Source organism: Sander lucioperca, chromosome 6, assembly GCF_008315115.2.
Source record: "Sander lucioperca isolate FBNREF2018 chromosome 6, SLUC_FBN_1.2, whole genome shotgun sequence".
Taxonomy (NCBI): domain Eukaryota; kingdom Metazoa; phylum Chordata; class Actinopteri; order Perciformes; family Percidae; genus Sander; species Sander lucioperca.
Window position 1 is genome coordinate 33040021 of NC_050178.1, and position 20899 is coordinate 33060919.

General features: G+C 39.9%; 1 protein-coding gene across 2 annotated transcripts in view; it reads right to left on the bottom strand.

The window, feature by feature from the left end:
* The window catches only part of camk1b (calcium/calmodulin-dependent protein kinase Ib), a 40823-nt gene that overhangs the window by 13879 nt on the left and 6045 nt on the right, over positions 1–20899 (bottom strand). For both annotated transcript variants that reach the window (XM_031323633.2, XM_031323625.2), the window contains 2 exons: positions 18361–18474; positions 827–958 (listed from right to left, as the gene is read on the bottom strand). In XM_031323633.2, coding sequence (XP_031179493.1) covers positions 827–958; positions 18361–18446 — 218 coding nt within the window. In that variant the 5' untranslated portion in view covers positions 18447–18474. The remainder of the gene's footprint in view (positions 1–826; positions 959–18360; positions 18475–20899) is intronic.

Here is a 20899-nt window from a genome sequence, read left to right on the forward strand (position 1 = left end):
CACGTGTGCTAGCTTTTGTAGGTCCAGATTAACCAGGACATTGTTTCCCGAAATACAAGCTGGTGTTGAATTTTCTACCTGGATGGCTAATTAGTTAGTTAGTTAGTTAGTTAGTTAGTTATTTGATTGAACTGGCCCTTTTCTGTACAGAATATAAGGATCCAAGTCTTACAGTTTATTACTGTTTTACAGCTGTAAGGTGACCTTGAGTGACATGAAAGGCGCCCATAGATAAAAGGAATTACTATTATGTATTATAACAGTAATCAAGTGAAAAGTAGATAAAGTTCCATATGATGCATATTCAAATCCGTTTTAAAACACACCTTTTTAAACTGGCATATTCGGTCTGATTCTGTCTCTAATGGCTATAACCACATTAGCACTGATTAAAATTGTGTATCTAGTTATTGTATTAACGTACTATCGTACAATACTGTTTTGTTTGAGTTTATGATGTCTTAATACATTGATGCTTGTTTTTAACTGTGCCTATAAGGTGTTCTTGAGTGCTTTAAAAGGTGCGTATAATTAAAATGCATTATATCATTACATGCATCATATTACTACAGTATTATATATGATATCTAGTAATGTGATACAACTTACATGATGTAGTAATGGAGATACAATGATGAAAAATGTACCATCTTGAACCTTGTGACTAGTATTTCAGATGCAGGCTAATGCTGCACATTGTTAAACATTGAAAAGTGTGTGGTACAATATAGACTGGCTTAAAAATGCATGTCTGTTTTATATATCATGTTATTGATTAATAAAGAAATATAGGGTCTACTATTGCTAATCATAGAAGTCCACTTACTTGTGCAGGACTGCTATCTCATTCTCAATGCTGTTTTCCTTGCCCTCTAAAGCCTTCTTGGGGATACACTTGATAGCCACCAATTTGTGGGTACCCTTCTCCTCAGCCAGGACCACCTCAGAGAAAGCTCCCCTGAAACACAAACACACAGGTCAGTCTGTCAGACGTCAGTCCATTTATCTTTCGGTGTTTAGGCAGAGCTCTTCACATGCATCTGTGACATCTTGGAGGGGAAAAAAGGAAATTCCTGCCTGCTGATGCCAGATTGTGTTTATTCTTTAACTTCAGCCTCCTCCTGAAGTCTTTGAATTGCTGCTGAGTCAACTTTTGGAGAGGGGACAACTTGGTGGGATCATTTGGAAGCACCAATATCAATTGCTGAGGTTTATCTTGGTGACAATTTTTTTTTATTTAAAGCTTCACTCATGTGATGACCATCAATCAATTGGATGGCCACATTATCATTCTGTGCAACATACTGTATGGTAACAGGCCTCTTTTTCTCCTTTTAACATACTTCGATTACATTGATTTTAAAGTTAATAATACTACTGAAAAAGTGTCAGCTTAGTACAGTACTTGCAGGGATGTGTATGTGGATCATACAGTTCACCATAGCTAGGTTCAGACATAAAATAACCATTAACATAACAGAGAGCTAACTCCTTGTATTCGTTAATTTCAGCATATAGGTGGACGGTGCCAACTAAAATCAATAATGACAAACAAGTAAAATCAACAGAACTTTTTTGTAGCATTTTTCCATGACCCCATTTAACAGAAGAGGCAGACATTTCTTACAACCCTGTCTCACGGCAGTTCGTGAAATGGTCACGTAATTGAATCTATTGATTTGTGTACACAGACACGTTTATCTCGTTTTTTTTTCATGATGGTCAGCACGTTTTTTAAACTAATGTATTAAGAGCGACTACGGTAGCGAGTAGTATGAAAGGCCGAAAATCTGCGTAGGGAGGTTGGTTGGGGTGGTGGATGGGTCAAACAACACAGGACTTTCACCCCGGAGACCGGGGATCGTGTCCCGCGTGTCACGTTTCCTTAACCCAACTGCCCCGTTCTTCTTTAAATAAACCCAAACATCCCGTTCTTCTTTTCCTAAACCCAACCTTGCCGTTGTTGTCCCACGTCAAATTATTGTTTTCCTAAACCCAACCCAGTGTTCATTTCACGCCCGACTGACAGAAAGAATCGTGCTGTGATCACGAAAGATGCTTCCCATTGAAATACATTAGTTTAAAAAACGTGCTGACCATCACGAAAAAAAACGAGATAAACGTGTCCGTGTACACGAATCAATAGATTAAAAATTACATGACCATTTCACGAACTCCCGTGAGACTGGATTGTTTCTTACAACCTCTGCTGATGTTTAAGGTAAAGCATCATAAGGGCCTACATTACTCCCTGTCACTGTAAGTTCCATATTGTGTTTTTGTGTAACATATTTCTCAATTCAGTTGATTTAATGGTAAATAAGGTCTACAGTGGAAGTGGTCTCAGATGTATTACATGTATGAAGTCCATGGAGGATTATGCAACATAATGTCTACAGTATGGTAATTAGAAATGTCAGCTGTTTTACAGTATCTCTTTGGCCACATATAGCTATACGTGTGGGCAGAGAGGAACCGAAATCATCCAGTCGCTAGGTTTGTAGATACTTTGTCAGCTTTACAAACAAGGAAGGACTGCATGGTTCCATGCCACTGTGACCAGAAAAGAAAGTGCATGACCTTTCACACATGCACTACAACTCTAAATTACCTAGACATTACAAGGATGTGAGAACGCAAATGTCAGAATCAGTTGGACCGAACATTAAACGACTTTACCCTGTCAGCACCCTAGTACAAAGTCTGTGTAATGTTAAGTGTGAATAGAGCTGGTCATTGTCCTGAGAATTATTCTGAGCGAATGGGCATGTGGCTGATGTTTCTATCATGCGGCTGGTGCGAAACTGGGAAAATACAAACATTCAAGAGTGAAGAAGGGTCATTTACACGAAGATGCTAATGAAAATATCTAATTGGAGAGACGACGAGATTCGGGAACGCTGGCTATTCCATGTCTACCCTTCACAAAAAAAGCCCAGCTTAAATTAATTTAGATCATTTCGCTAAGAGGAAACTCAATAAAAAGGCATATTTGCCGACATTAGAAAGCCAGACACTAGATCCACGGAGCAGCCACGTTGGATTTTTAGCTCGGGGAACTCGGTGGTTGCAATAGACAGTTAAAGAAATGGACCAACAGATCCCGTTGCTCTGGACGGAACCAGTGAAGGCTATTAGAAGTACTTTTCCGGTGAGGGCTGATCGTTAATGTACAGCTGCAAACTGAGCTTGCCGACGTAGATGTGACGTGAACAACCTGTCTGAAAGTTATTAAGTCTTCTGCAATTATTGCTAACTAAAATGCTAGTTAACATTAGTAATTAAACTTACACAGCTAATAAGTAAGTCGAAACTGCCTGCGAGCTTCTCCTGTACTGTACGGTAATTTGTCTACTATGTGACAGAAAGTTGTTTTTTGTTTTTATTTTTACAAAAACGGCTGCTACGGAGCCATAACGTGAGATACAAGGTAATGGAGCCTTTTATACACGGTCGTGTTTCTTTAGGAATAAACAATGGACAAATAGAGTCTTTAAACGTTTCAGATGTAAAGTTATTCGCTATCAAAGTGACATCAAAATGAATGGCAGTCAATGGAATGCTAACATTACCGTCGGCAAAACACCCCTGCGCATCATATCCGTACTTAAACGTTAACCGTCAAGCCACTAAGCCTGTTTGGAAACGAACACCTCTGCAGTGTTAAATTCATTAATGATAATAATGACAAGACGAGTATAGCGCCGCCGTCATTAAACGCTGACTGTGGCGATATAAACATGTATTGGACGAAAAAGACAACACCTCTCTTTCTCTCTCAACCTACACACTCACATTTCAAGTCCGTCTTTGTGAGTCCAATGTGAGTCAGTCTCTGTACTCGGTCCGGTTCTGGTGGTTGATTAACGCAGATTGTTGCTGATTGGCTCTCATTAACAGGCCGGATTGGGTGGCGCATGGTGCACCCCCATGAGTCCATGAGGAAAATATCTGTGAGTACTCTACATTTTAATTATTGTATCATATTTTGAGTCTATTCTGAATCTTCAATGTTCTCTGTCAGGTAAATGCAATGTTTTTCTCTGAAATAGAAGTACACAGTAAGTCAATATACAGTAGTGTGGTTGCATATTAAGTGCTTTGGGGTCCTTCTGTAAGTTATTTTGGAGTTCTGGAGAAAGCTACAAGCAGCAATACAAGAGGCCAAGCAATCAACCCCATGTTGAACGGGCACTGTAGTTAACCTCAAAAACAGAACACTGAACCCATTTCCTGATAAAAGTAAGAGTCATCCTGGGAGTGAGGCCTTGTGGTCACATCTCAACATAAAGTAATTGCAACAGAGAAGCCATTAGCTTTGGCAGAAATCCAGCTGCGTGGAGGAGGTTGTCAGTGCTGCAAATTCCTCTGTAGCATCTGGAGGATTTAGTTGACATTCTCCATACTCCTAGTGAGGGGCTCTGGGAGAAGTGTCAAACAGTGGTTCACACAAACACTGAAAAATCTGAGAACACTAATGTGTTTTTAACTATGGAGAGTCCTATTTGTTTGCAAGCAAACCCCTTCCAGTGGCACATCATTTTAATTATTCCCCAAATTAAGTGAAACAACAACCCTAGTTCAGCTGAACTGTAGACAAAGCCTGTTTGTCAGAAACAGAAGTCTCTTTACCCCTCACTTCCTTGCACCGAATGGTGCTGCGCATTGTTTTTAATGTAGTCCCAGAAAATACTTCCTTCTTTCTGAATGTCATTGTGTTAGGGAAGGATCTCTAACATGACACCATTTAAAAACAGGTGAATTCTGCATATTGTGGATGTGGACTATGTAGCACATTCCATACAAGGCCTTTTTTTGCCCATGATTATGTTTATTCTGGGCATAATAGCAATACAGTAATTATATCGGCTGGAGGAGAGTACCAATGTGAATCTGCAAACAAAGGGCGATGTTTTGTGAAAAAACAACACCAAAAACCCCTCTATTTAGTTTTACTAAACATAGCAATAACAATGAAGAAATAATTTAATTTGTTTAATACAACGTTCAATAGTGTGGGCTTTCTGGGTGCCTGGATGGTCACCTGGTAGAGCGCCTGCCCATTTACAGAGGCTAAGTCCTCGACGTAGCGGCCACAGGTTTGGTTCCGACCTGCGGCCATTTACTGCATGTCATTCCCCCTCTCTCTCCCCTTTCAAGTCTAAGCTATCCTGTCAAAAATAAAGGCCTAAAAATGCCCAAAAAATTATCAAAAAAATAATAATAATGGCTGTTCTACACTTAAGCCCTGTCACGTCTCTCATTGGCTCACTCATCCAAGTGCCTTTCTACAGACTATATTGTGGAGAACCACAATACTTCTACTATAAGGATGGAACTGTAGAAGATCCCTGTCTAGCTGTGAGACAGATGTTACACTAAAGAGTGAAAAAAGAAGAAAAAAAGTCCATTAGTTACTGACACAGTGCAGGCCCATAAAATATGAAGAGCATAATTGTGATGAATATTTGATGGGTACTGAGTAGTGTGTTGAGTTTGCTGAGAGCTTAATTCTAGCAAAGGTTTCAACTGGAATAAAAGGTACAAACAACTGTGTTTGCTGAGCTGTTCGTGCTCCTAACAGGACATTCTTATCATCATCATGGGACCTCAATAAAGACACGCTTACTGCCACTATCCAAACATTAGGGCGGGTTCTCAGTAATTCACTGTGCAAATACATTACACAGGAATTTAAATATAGACAGGCAGCAACAAATTGTAAATGTATGGAGCTTCAAACAGAGTAAATATTTACATGATGATAAAACAATATTCTAGTGATGGACATTGTGCTATTATGCATAAATTCCATGTCCAAACGCAGCCTTTTTACTTCCACTGCTCAAAAAGTTCAAATATTAGCATAGTTAATTTACTTAGCTCTGTATTACATCACTCTTTTTTGTCTCTGCGTAAGTTGCTTGCACTACAAGCAACCTTCTCATTGTGTAGGTTCATGGTGCCTTACTCGGTGCATGAAAGCAATTCAAAACCAAGGAATTAGGATCTCACATGCAATCATGCATGCATTTGTACTCACTCCCATACAACAAACACACAGGCACATAACATAAATGCAAACATGTAGTAGCAGACCATTATACGAGGCTGTGGTTACATCCACACAGATGAAACTAGCCAAGCTCTGATTTACAATAACAACAACAACAAAGACCATATTGTTAAGTTAACTATTACTACTGACACACTTATGCAACCAAGCCAAACACAATATGCATTGTCTTTTTGCAGAGCCAAGGAAGGCCCACTCTTTGTATGCTGTTACAGCCTCAGTCTCTCCTCTTTTAAAAAAAAACCAGTGTCCTTTGTTACCATCTCCTGTATTACAGAGGTGTCTGTGCCAATGCAGACATGCACAGACAGGCGCCGTGTTGAAGTAAACTCAAATAATATCAATGTTGATTTTCATTATAACATAAAGAAGGAAGCTTTCTTCGTATGCTGTGGTGTTTTAAGAATACAGAGCTTCCTTATAATAGGTTCTGCCATGTAATGTTTTCCCTATAAATCTCACATTTCTCAAACTCCAACCAATTGTGCCATCTGTCCTGCTGAGAAGTTGGTCAAGAAGGTATGTAAGCAGATGACAAAATGGTAACTGTGGAAAGGTCAAAGAGACATAGGGAGGGACCATCTGGTCCAATCAGAGCAGAGAGATACCCAACTGTGAATCTGGCCCTGAAACATAAAAAGACCATCTTTGCACTGTGGGCCCTCCAAACGCAAAGATCTGCAAAACCAAACCCTATTCACCCTCCTTATCTGTTAATTAACACAATGCATAACAACAGCATCTAGATTTAGAGCTCCAATGCAATATATTGAACAATTTAAATCCTCGAGACATTAATCTAAAAAAGTAAAAACAAAAAATTTAAAAAAAAAATGGTATTCATACGCAGCCCTGGCTCTGTAAATGGGAAACAAACAAAATGGCTCGGAACGAGCCACACAACACTATTCCAGCCAAACAGTCATCTATGTCCACGACGCTCCACTTCCGAGATTGCTACGTTGCCGCCGGAAATCCCACCGGATTTCACGCTGTTCGATTTACGAGGACTATGGTTAACTGCTCCTCAGATCTCTGCAGGGTAAATCCAGACAGCTAGCTAGACTATCTGTCCAATCTGAGTATTCTGTTGCATGACTAAAACAACTTTTAAACGTACTTATGTTCCACCAAAACAAGTTCCTTCCAGAGGCTATTTTGCAGTGGCACCATGGCTTTGCCCGGTGCTTAACGCTACCCATGACGATTGTGATTGGTTTAAAGAAATGCCAATAAACCAGAGCACGTTTTTTTCTCCCATCCCGGAATGCTGTGTAGACCAGCCAGACCCTCCTCCGCAGCGCTGTGGAGGAAGGTCTGGCAAAGCAAAACTAGCCAAACAGCAACAGCTGTGTTCGTGCACAGGACAGGGAAAAGGCTATGGATGAATGATGAGAGAATGGCAGAGGGAGCAAGCAGGACGGTAAAAAAACAAAAAAACCGAGCACTGACGGAAGGGGGTGCATTAGTTTTGGTGTTGAGTTCAAATATCATAAATCATCGAACAAATCACGGAGTCCACCTTTAAGGTAATGTAACCAAACACTTATTGAGTCATTTTAATTATGCATTATGTAGTCTAATTCTTAATATATCCTGTGGTTTTGGTGTCAAGGTTCGGCATGTTTTTGGTACAGTGTAGAAAAATATAACACTTCACAGGTCCTGGCCATCATTGTTATGTACAAATCCAGCCACTGGTACTGGTACTGAAGCACTTTGAGTAAAGTGAAATATGTGTGATAAGAAACATTCCTATGCTGTAGATAATTGCTTTAGTTGCACACTGAACTGATTCCAGATGTTTCCAGATGAATACAAGTACCCCAAATGTCGCAACTGTAAACTATCTGCCTATCACCAAAGACAGACCAACTTAACAAGTAGTTGCTAAAGAATGTCGGACATCTAGCAAGCTAAACACAAATATTTTGTTTAGAAGACCAAAAATGGAGCTAAAAGCAGAGCAAATGTCGGACCTAAAATATGTCAGGCGGCCAGAAACATGACTCTGATTGAAGGATAATGTTTTCTCTGTGGTGGATGCAGGCAATTGTGTGCTAACACATTAGCCATTCAGTGGCTTAATTAATGGAACTTAAAGTGCTTTATTCCCCATGTAAGAGAATACTAGATCCAGCTTTCCACTGTTGCAAGCCCACTTCCTGAAAGGAATTGGTTTGAAACACACACACAAAAAAAAACCAATACCCCTATACAAGTCATGTAGTGGATTGTAATTAAGCTGCAAAGCAAGAATTTGCTTCCCTAAGGATTTCTAGGACCAGAGATAAAATAGGTTTTCTCAAGTCAGTTTGCTGATATGTGGGCAGCTTGCAATGTGAAGAATTGCTTTTCAACCGATCGCTGCCCACCCCTGCCTATCCAATTAGCATTACCACTCTCGATGGGTTGGAATTAGAAAATGTGGCGGTGTACAAATACTTAGATGTCTGGTTAGATAGTTCCCTCTCCTTCCAGCAACACATAAACCACCTTAAATCTAGAGCTAAGTCTAGGATCGGTTTCCTATTCCGCAACAGGGCTCCTTCACTCACGCTGCCAAACTCTTTTTGGTGAAAATGACAATTTTACCAATTCTAGATTTCAGTGATGTCATATACAGAACTGCCTCAACTCTCTCTCCTGAAAAAACTGGATGTTGTCTACCACAGTGCCATACGTTTTGTGACCAGAGCCCCTTATAACACCCACCATTGCAACCTCTATGCATTAGTTGGCTGGCCCTCATTACACACCCGACGCCTCACTCACTGGTATCAACTCATTTACAAATCCTTGCTAGGCAAAGCCCCGCTGTACCTACGCTCACTGGTCACTATAGCTTTACCCACCCGCAGCCTTCGCTTAAGTAGTTACATCTCCTTGGTCACTCCAAAAGCCCTAACCTCCTTTGGCCACTACTCCTTCCAGTTCTCAGCTGCAAATGACTGGAATGAACTACAAAAAAACCTGAAACTCAAAACCCTTATCTCACTAACTGCCTTCAAAGCACGTCTGCCTATGCTCCTGTCCGATCACTGTACGTGCTAACTGTTCCCCATCTTTCATTCACTGTTTTTGCACACCCTTACTCCGTTATCTCTGTCATGCCCCATTGCATAGTTGCACAGATGCACATCTTTACCTGCATTGCACTATCATATCTGTTTATGCTAATTTGCACTATTCACCTGCCCTTGTAAGCTCAACCGTTATTGCTTTACACCAGGGGTCACCAACCTTTTTGAAACTGAGAGCTACTTCATGGGTACTGAATCATACGAAGGGCTACCAGTTTGATACACTCTTCTGAAATAACAAATTTTCTCAGTTTGCCTTTAGTTATATGTGATTATTAATGATTAATGATAGTCATCTATGTGAAGACACTGATCACGTTAATGATTTCTCACAATAATTATCAACAATGACTTAACAAGGTGGGAAACAGATAATATCAACATTCAATTTTGTGCACTGACTCTTTACTACTTCTCAGCATTTATACAGACTGTCTTTTCTTGCATATTGGATTATTACTGATCTACATTACTACTTAGAGAACCATTTGCACTAACTGTATATTGTCTCTTCTCTACATCCAGCATTTATATAGACTGATTACTGCTTACTGTGTTATTACTGATCTACATCACTAAATAGACCACAACTTGCACTAACTGCATATTGATTCTTCACTACACCTCAGCATTCATCTAGACAGTCTATTCATATACATTGTGTTATATAACTGATCTACCTCACTAACTAGACCACTAGACTATCTTTTTATTGACTCTTTACACCATTGCCTCTTTACACCATCTCAGCAGTGATATAGACTCTCTGTTCATGTATATTGCATATCCATCGACTTACTTGCACCTCACTACGTGCCGGCATTTGTAATTGCCCACTTATTCTGTGTTCTTGTACTGTATTGAATGTGAAACTATTTGTTGTCTGGCACGCCTACGCTTTTCTTGGCCAGGTCTCCGTTGCAAATAAGAACCTGTTCTCAACAGCCTACCTGGTTAAATAAAGGTTAAATAAATACATTAAAAAAAGAATATGGGCAATAAGAGATTATAACAATTGTGAAAGACTGTGGGAAGATGTACATGACAAGCTTGTAAGTGTATTTAAAATTGTAAGGGGGGGGATATATTGCTTTGAGCAGATGGAGATGCATAAGTGGGCCAGACAGTGGGCATTTATGTATATGTGTGTGTGTGTGTGTGTGTGTGTGTGTGTGTGTGTGTGTGTTTTCCAGGAACTGCAGGCTATGCCATGCTGAGCTGTGCTGAAACACAGGCGTCTGTTCAAATTAGGTCAGGGTAGAGCTGAGGGTGCCATAAGCAGTAGGGGTGGGAATCTCTTGGCATCTCACGATTCGATTCAGAGGACAACGATTCGATTCTAAACTGATTATTGATGCATCCTGATGCAACAATTTTTTTATATACATTTCCATGCGTGATTTAAAAAAAATATACATATAAATCTGAGTTTGCTACTCAGAGTTTGCTAATCACTTCCTAGACAAAGCAGCTAGACAAAGCTTAGATTTTGACATATATCTGTCACACACAAGTTTTAATGAAATGTTTTGTCTACTGAAGTTTTTATTTTGTAGTCATTCCATGCTTAAGCCTTAAACATGCTTGTGAAAGTCACCTTCTCTCACAGTAATCTTCCATATCAGAGGCTCAGTCATGTTTAAAGGTGGATAATTGGCTTCTTAGAACATGAATGTGTCAGATGTAATGTGATAAAGTAGATGAACAGCCTATATGTGTTTTGCCTAATTATTTTATATATATCTTATTAGATCATGTGTATATATACAAAATGTAATTTTTTTTTCTCCTTTTGGCCATTTTTGTGGGGTTTTTTTTCTGCACTCTTGCCTAAATTCTAAGTGACAGTTGTCTGGAGACAGTAACTTTTAAATAAAAATCAACACATTTAAAAAAAACAAAAAACAAAAACATTCTACCCATACACATCTGTGACTGTACTGATCTGGACACATTCAAATCAGTTATCAAAATCTACCTCAGGGCACCCTGGCTCACCTGGTTGAGCATGCACCCCGTGTACTAAGGCTCATTCCTTACTGCAGAGGAGTATTATTAATAATAATAAAGGTGACCAGGAGGGTATCAGCACACTTTTTGAGCACAAATAATGTCTGAGCACTGAGATGAGTAGGTAGAGAGAGAGAGAGAGAGAGAGAGAGAGAGAGAGAGAGAGAGAGAGAGAGAGAGAGAGAGAGAGAGAGACACACACACACACACACACACACACACACACACACACACACACACACAGTAGCATGTCACAAGCCTGACTCATAACTCCTGTATGGTGTTATCAGTGGCTGACACAGCATTACAAGGGCACACAAGCTAACATGTTGTCCTGTATGTGCTTTGTCCAGTACAGGAGTGAGGCACTGTGTGTGCCTCCTCTCCTTTATTGAAGGACGGTCTTAGCTTTATTCTCATCCTACAGCTTAGACAAACCAAAACTTTTAACAAAATAAAAGCAAGGCAAAAAAAAACATTAAGGAAGGAGATATCACATGAATACAAATGGGATTAATATGAAATGTGTGTGTATATATATATATATATATATATATATATATATATAAATAAATAATATAAATTATGGAGAGAGGATAGGACAGAGACAGAAAAGCGAAGCATGGAGAGATACAGAGATGAAAAATAGATGAAGTGGGACACCCCTCATGCTGGGAGTGTTATCCGCTCTATAAAGGTAGCCGTTTCCTTTGCACAACACACTGTAAATTTTGCTTTGTGGATGATTTGTTTGTAAATGCCAATGCATTTATGCATTTTCATTCATGTTGGCCATAATAAGCTGTTTCTGTTTAATTGTGACAATAAGTAAGTTCTGAATGGACTATGTTCATACTGTTTATCCTTCAGCACATTCCTTATCAAGAACATTTTTTACAGTCAAAAACTTAATTTCTGAGTTGTAAGTGGCACCCTAACTTGCACTTATATATCCTGCAGTGCACATGTATCAATAAAGTAAATAAACTCAAAAGACAATGATAGCTGTATCACATATATTACATTTCTCCTTAAAATAAGTTCCATTGGGTGACTCACTGCATATGCTGTTGTGTCTTGCACCTTGTTAATTAATGGTCAACATCTATCACCTAGCTGTTTGTGCAGTACTTCATTATTCTCCAGCACATACGCTTCATAGACCTCTGTATTAAGGAACTACTTTGTTTGTTAAATAGTTCCAAATAAAGAAAGGTCTGAGGGAGGAACAAACCTTTGACAATTACACACAGAATTTGCTTTATTTTATCATGTCGTAATTCAGCCGTAATTGAATTCAAGTGAATTTGACATTAAGGCAGAGTCAAAGCCTTACCTCTTGTCACACAATTTATAGTCTTTCATAAATGCCTCTGCAAGCACAAGTGCACACATAAACACTTGTGCATTACACACACACACACACACACACACACACACACACACAAACACACACACACACACACACACACACACACACACAGCAATGAGTGTTGAGTTCAACATTTCCACTCAGAAACAGAGAGCCCTCTGCCTGAGTGGTAAATCTGCGTTAAAACCTGTGTAATGTAGCCGAGAGGCACGAGTATGAGGGCACAAGTGGAGCAAAAGGTTCCTCTTTTGAATACCAGATTGTGACCCAGCCCTGACTACAATTCCTGAAACACAAAACAACAGCAATCTGTGTGGATTCTGGGTAAACAATTAAGCATCAACAAGAAAACACCTATTTAAATATACGTTTGGATACACGCTTGGCTAAAGAAATGTCAAGCACTAAAGCCACTGGTATTTCATCTTTGTGGTCTTTTATCCACTGAATATGGATTAACAGGCAATGAGGAAGATAAGCTCACTCTGAAGTCACGATGCACACAAAAATGCCAGAGAGGGTTTTAATGAGAGATCTGAAGTCTGTCAAATCAAAATAACAGCCTGTGAGCGAGAGGGCTTCTTGCTTTGTAAAAAGAGAAGATGTGTAAGGATGGGTGCTAGGTGTTCATTCAGCGAGGTGGAGAGAGAGATCGGAACACTAGAGGCAAAGGTCATTAAGAAGAAAAAACAGAAAGGAAAGACATACAGAACAACTATGAACCTTTAATTACACATATGCACTCATGGACCTACACAACAGTGCATAAAGAACAGATACACAAATATAGCCGAAACAAGTGCTGTCTTTCCCTCACCCACACACGCACACACTCACACACAGTACCACTTCTGAATCAATGGTGGCCAATAAGCGGACCATAGAGGCAGGAGCTACTGGGTCACAGTTCGACATGAGTGACATAAACAGGCAGGGGCCAATCCATCAGCCCTAACGATTTTAAATGATTACACCACGCTCCCCTACCCTGCCCCTTCATTCCCTCTGTGTTTTGCAATGTATTCTGGGCTTAAAAAAGGCCAAGAATTTCCCCTCACTGCTCTCGGCATTCATTCAAATGTCAGAAAAGGCAACATGGCCCATTTGTGCAGTTTGTCACAGTAGAGAAACCTCAAGTGTGGGAACATTGAAATAAAAAACAACAACAAAACACAGAGCGGCTGTTTGCTGTATTGAATCTAAAAATCTTTATAACAATTCCACAGCATATTACATCCATATTACAGATTCAAAATAATATGTATTCTTAATGACCACATCTGTCATAGACCTGTGAGCTGGTGGACTTGTTCAAAATGGAAATGAAAGCAGAATTGGTGCACTGCTAAAAATAGTTTCTGCTGTCATATAACAGTTAACAGCAATTTTCTAAATATGTTACCTGTGAATCTACAAGCAGCCAGGTTTGAATGATGACATACTAAACAACATATGCTGGAGAGTGCAGGGTCAGTCAATTTTTGAAATAAAGCCAAGGGAAGCACCGGGAAAGCCAAGGCAATCCAAACTTTCGAAAGAAGGTCTGGATGGGTGGGTATATATGTGTATGTATGACATGGTAAAAAGGAATTTACTTTTTAGAATTTTTTAGCAAGCAAAAGCTTGCGGATAATTGTGACATATGTTTTTTTTCAATGTTCCTAACAATTTAAATGTAAGAGTAGGGTGTTATTTAACTATATACATACTATGTCTTGTTGACAATAACTCAGAAGTGGGTCCAATGGTCGGCCTTATGCTGAGTTCCGTGTTCTGATCCCTGTATAATGAAATCTTTAATTTCAGCTGAAAATCAAAGGGCGGCAAGACACACCAGGATCCCTGTTCCACAGTGAACAGTGTGAAACCAGGAAACAGTTAAAAGAGAAGGTGACAGGAATTGGGAGCCAAAATGGAGCTGAATTTGTGACAGCAGGGATAAGGTTTTGGGCTGGGTTGGACACAGATAGAGATAAACAGAAAGACAGAACGAGGGGGGGGAGGGGATTAACATAAGTTACTGAAACAAATGAGAAAAGAAGGAAGGCAAAAGAGGATTTGAGTTGATTGCAGTGACAGTGTCACTGCGTGTGTGGATTATTAATTCCGATCTGTTTTGATTACAAAAACACGTGGCAGCAGCTGGGGATTCACAGTACAAAACCACACAATCCACTTGTATTGGGTTTAAAGTCCCCGTATCATTTCATTTATGTCATTAAAGACAGGCATTTAAAAGAAATAATCAAATGTAAAAACTATGTGTTTGTGATACTTGTCATATATATTAACATGCTCTAAGAATAAAAAGTAAAAAAAAAAGTATTCATTAAATCTTAACATAGAAACAAGACAACCAATTCTATACTTTGATTGCAGAGGCCAATACGTGTCAAGTCGTAGAAAGATTTATGCTAATGCTTTAAATGGGATAAAAAAAATTGATTCAGTGATGAGGTGATTTGCAGCACCTACAGTACATCTCCTTCATGGTCAAACATATCAGGGAAGGAGGCTCCAGAAACATGAGCACATTTGTGGAGAATATCTGTCTGTGTGCCAGTTTTTCTGTTTTCCTGTGAAAGAGAGAGTGAGTTCATCTCTTGCGCAATGCACACACATATGCACCCGTTGGAGGATTATTAATAGCAAATCAAAAACTTTGTTTCCATAGTGACTGTTTGAGTCCATTATGGAAAGTGTCTCCTGTTGTTACCAAGACAACAATCCAGCAATGGCAAATGAATGTGGCGCACAGCTGAGTGATGCGGTGAGCTGGAGATCTCTCCATAAACAAGCTCAGCATCAAACTGGGGGCAGGTGGAGGACTGGAGTGATGACAATGAGAGGGTTGAAAGGATGGGAAAACATGCAACCATCAGTTGTGCTTATATACTTATAAAACTTCAATTTGGCTTGATATTGCTATATTTACCTGTATATAATATCCCCCTTTCGTTCCCTCTATGTACATTAGTGTGCTAGAAAAATAATTTAAACATTACATGAATCAAACTTTAAGTTGGAAGTAACTAACACAATTACAGAAACAAGCCGCATTATGATGCATACCATTTAGCATTGGCAGTCACTCTAATTTCATCCCTATTCAGTTCTTTGAACTGAGGTCCACTGCTACTCTTTCTAATGCAGTTTGCCTGCGTTATGAATTTTTGATCAATGCCCCTGCAAATTTGGCCACATATTATTCAGCCTTTGCTGATTTTCTTTTGAGTGGGACCTTGCCTTCATTCGAGTGTTTACAGTAGAAATACCGACAGAAAAGACGGTAATGGCCATAAAGCTGCTGTGACAGACTTGTGTTCACACAACTTAATCCTGGACCAACAAGGATATGGGTGTATGTGAAAGGTGCATCAAGTGAGACACCTTGGATAAACATCCTTATGACACTCAGCACCCATGATTAAGGATCATAAAACAAAGAGTAGTAGGATTACGTTACACTTAACCGCAGTGTACTCTCAGAGAAATTTGTTCTTCGAGAGCAAACTAGGGACCAAATTGTCCTGCTAATTTGGGAAAGCTGGGCAAACGCTTCACAGCGGGAAAGATAGCAGGACCATTTAGACAGGAGGACCAAGTCAACCCCAGGAGGAGTCAAGAGTACAAAAATGGTCCTGTCTTGGTGATGGAATATGCTCTATTGTTGCAAGTGCCAAATGTATCTTTGGGTTTGGACAAGTGTACTGTAGTGCTACCAGAATTATGTTCCTGCTTACTTGTGTGAATATAGAATAGTCTTCCATATGTGTTATTGATTTGTTTCTGTTGTAAAGCACTTTGAGCTGCATTTAATGGAATGAAAGGTGCTATACAAATAAAGTGTATTATTATTATTCTAAGTCAGGCTTCAGAGATGCAGAACATGAGTTACAGCTCTACAAATGCAGTAGGCATGCCATCAAGCACTCCAAAAAGTGTATGTAATCTTAATGTATGATGTGTTTCCTTTACATAGACAAAGAAGTGCATTAAGATTGCCACAGCTAAAAATGTTGTCCTCAAAATAAAAATTGGGAGCCGCCCCTCCCCAAATACCTCACACTCACCAGCTACGCAGACACAGCAAGAGACAAGAAAGCTAGAATCCAAGGTTGAAACTGATGTCAAGTAAAACTCATTAGCGTAAATGACTGTCTACATATTTTTTCATCTAAGTTGCACTGTGTTAAGCTCTGTTGGCCACTCTAGCTTTAGGAATTATTGTTGATTAGTTAGGTCTAGCTGTATTGTGTCTGTGTAAATTCCTTTGCCAAATCCTTTAGAGTAACCACTTTATTAACTACACCTATACAGACTTATGTACTCTAATACAGCAGCCCAGCAATAACTCTTATCTTTGTAAAGTATCAAGTTTAGTTTTCATTAACACTGTGTCAGAGGTGTTGAATCAACTCCAAGGTAATTTATGAGGCTGTATATTTAGTGGTGCCGTTTCCGTGTGAACTGTATTTCCTTAAGAGGTGTTTCTAACGTACTGTCTACAATCACTTGTATGCAGGGAGCAGAGTATCAGCCTCTCAATGAAATGCTTTGTGGCTGATTTGTTGACACCGTGTCGCCGAGGTAAATCAACAGGATTCTGATGACACAGTCAACAAATGTAAACATTGGAAGCTTCACAAAGATATATTGTAGTGCTTGGGGCTGGGTATCGCTCAAAAACTTTCGATACCGGTACAGATACCAATGTCCTAGTAGTGCTATTATATTACTGAAAATCTACTGCAGGGTTATTGTATTCATTTGCATTAGACTGCATACACTGACCAATCCCAATTAATCCTATTTATTTGACAGAAAATATCCTTTTGACTACCAAGAGAAATTGTGTTTGGAGTTTTGCCCAAATATAAATGTCACAAGATCTGTAATGGTGCTCTGTGCTCAAAATGATTTCACTGGATAAACGTGGGATCTGAAGGTAATAGTTAACCAGTATGGCCGACTACTTTAAATATTGTGTTTGAATGCGTTTTTAAATTTTAGAGAGAGAGATTTAGATAAGATCTTGTAGAAGTCTTTGTGTGTTTCAACTAATGCACAAAAATAGCAGTTTGTGCTAACATTGTAAGAGATAGTCTGAGCAGCTGAAAATGCAGGTGCAATTCCATGCCAAAACAAATAAAAGTACCAAATTGCACTGCACTACCTGATCTGTATTCATACAAACTCATCTGTGCCACACCACCTACATGTACCTTGGCATAAGCATATTTGTTATTAGCCATGAAATTACCAAACTGGTAAAGGTGAAAAAAAATGGCCAGAGAAACACAGTGTTGTTACCCCTGGCTTTGCACTGACACAGTTACCACATGTGCTGCTTGCACCACATCAGGTTCCCATTAGAGCCTCTTATGTCCGATTAAGCATCAAGCTGTTTATCTGAGGACACTAACAGGAGCAGCCCAGCATAAATACACTTGGAGCACATTTACAAAATACAGCTAGACTTTGTCAGGAAGCTAGTTGTACAGTAATACATTTATGGCCAGTCAATCCTTACCAAATAGGGTCTATCCAGTAATTAGCTCATAATTACTTCCCCAAATAGTTGCATGATAATTTATCAAATGCAATCCATACAAAAGGGTCAGGATCAGAAACAAAACAACTGCAAATGTTCTGTACTTTGTACATCTGAGGGAACAGTTAACAAATATGCATTAAATGAATCAGTAAAAATGTAAAAACACACACCCTTCATTCAAATTTTGACATTGTTTCCCAGAGTGTGAAAAAGCCATCAAACAAAGCTGAAACACAAGGGTTTTTGTCACTCGCACACTTACGTTCCCAAGATCTCTTTGAAGTCATACTGATCCTTCACATCTGTGGTCTTCTTTTTCCAGGCATGGCAATCGTGACCCAGTGGCATCTTCTTGTTGTTACAGTCAGAAACAATACTAGAGAAGAAAAAGAGGATAGGAAGGAGAAGCTCATTAATTCCGACCAATACCAAATGTATCTGCTTCCATCACCCACACGCATTAAATACAATACTGCACTGATAGTGCTGCTCCCTTTTCTTTCATGGTTTATTGTATTAAAGTGAATAAAAAATGATTACATTTTTTTATGACTTAGATTACTGACATCTGTGGATTTCTGTGGAAGTGTTTGCCACTTGTGATGTCACACTAATAGTATGCAATGCATGATGTCATGTTGGGAAATACTGGCATATGATCTATGCATCTTTCAAACCCAGAGGCAATTCAAAGTACTTTACATTAACATATGTAAAAAACCCTAATCCACAGGCCCCATTGCTGTGTAATGTAGCATGTATTTAGATCTTTGGGGTTGATGGCTGGGGTTTGCATTAGCTGTGGGTGTGTGTTGGAGAAGAGCACTTCTTGCAGCTAAAAGTTACACAGTGAAGTGAAGTAACTGACTAATTGTTTAGCACAATCAAATTGTATGATGCCAAAAGGATAACTTCTATTTCACAGGTTCAGGCAAGGAAGTGGCCTAAACTTACCACTTACAAAATTACAAGCAGCTTGACCAACAGAACGTTGCAAAATTTGGTCGGTCTGTTACATAGGCATTTGCATGCGTCTCAGGCATGCGGTAAATCCTGATTTCTCTCTACAGGCCCAGACACACAGAGCTGACGGCCAAACGTTGGCAGAAAAGGCAGTTGGGCTGATCAGTCTCCCCAAATTGGTCAAAAAAATGCCTCTGAAAACATTTTAAGCGAGAAATAGGCCATGCAGTTGCTGAATCTGTCTTCATTTTAGATCTACAAAGGTCAGTTTAAAAGATTTTCGTCAGATTTTGAGAGACTCAGAATGTAGTCTCATTCCGCTCCCCGTTTCCGGGTTAGCACTTTACCAATCAGATGGGTCATTTGAGTCCGACTGCCGGCAGTGCCCGCCCCACCAATTATAGATGTCAAATTGGCCAAAATGAAGGACGACAGCCCCTCGGACGGACATCGGCATGGAACACACCGAACAGACTCGAGTCACTGACCTCGCCAGACTGTCCAACGGTCGATTATCGGCTCTGTGTGTCCAGGCCTTAAAACAGTTTTCACACACAAAATATATCTTATGACCTTTCAAGGCGCAACCAAAGCCAGAAGCAATAGGCTCGTTCGAGATGAGCTGCGCCTTGCCTATAAAGTAGACGCAGGCGGCGGCAGCAGGGGGGGGTGACAAAAAGCCGCGGTCAAGTCGGACAGTTTCCAGCCGATTGCAGCAGCCTTCAGGCTGAACAGGAAGTCAAAGAAACACTCACATCCTGTTAGGTCCGATTCCGATTTAATAAAATGTTATCAGACACATACAGTCTCCAGTTGTTTTTATTAAGACAGAGTAGCTGTCAAAATTCTCTACATGCGATCTGTTGCTGATGTTTATTAATAACAGACTGTAAATGATCCGTGATCTGAACGGATTAAGTCTCTGATTTCTTAACGTCACTATCAGGCACACAACATGTGTTCTGTACAGAATAAGCCTTTAAATCAGACAAATGGCAATTAAAATCCCTCCGATTCAAAAACAATACAGGATTTATATAAAACGTCGTCAATTTGAGTTGATTCTGAACCAATCAGCTGTTAAATCAGCTGAGAGGCAGGCGTTTCCCAGCATGCTCTGGGTCCGCCAAACCTGCGGCCGCCTTGATATCGTAAGATTATCGTTGCCCACATGTGCATGACGTCAGAGCAAGTCGGACACAAATCTAACCGGCATTCAACGGGCAGCGAGCGCCGGTGATCGATTCTGCGCAGACCTGGCTCATCTCGAATGAGCCTAATAATGACGTATACCTGCGCTGTGCACTGGGCCCTACCTCGCGGTTTTACCTCCTATCATGTGTAGGCGGCTTAAAGCTGCATTTCATACATTATACTGAAATACTTGTCACACAGGTAAATACAGGATCATTGTTGTTTATGAGTCCTGCAACTTTAGCCTTCAAAGCGGTTGCTGCAATGTTGTTACACTGAAGGTTCAACATGGCAGAGGATCTGTTACCTTGCACGATCATGCGAAAATCGCAGGATCACATTTCACATGAAAACCCATCTTGCCAGGCTTCAAGTAATGCATTTGTGTTTGGAAAGCAGCGGACCGAACCAATCAGCATCCGATGAGGAGCTACTGGCAGCTACGGCTGTGGTTCAGGTGTGTGTGACGGCCACGACTGTTCGTCAAAACAACAATGGCAGACGTGATAGACAGATGGTTCATCCAATCACCTGCCAGGTTGTTTTTTTTTAAGTGCCCGCCCTTTTGCAAACCGTTTCCAAAGACAGCTTCTATGTTAACAAAGCATCTGGCGAGTCAGGTTAGAGGATCTGGTCGGTATAGA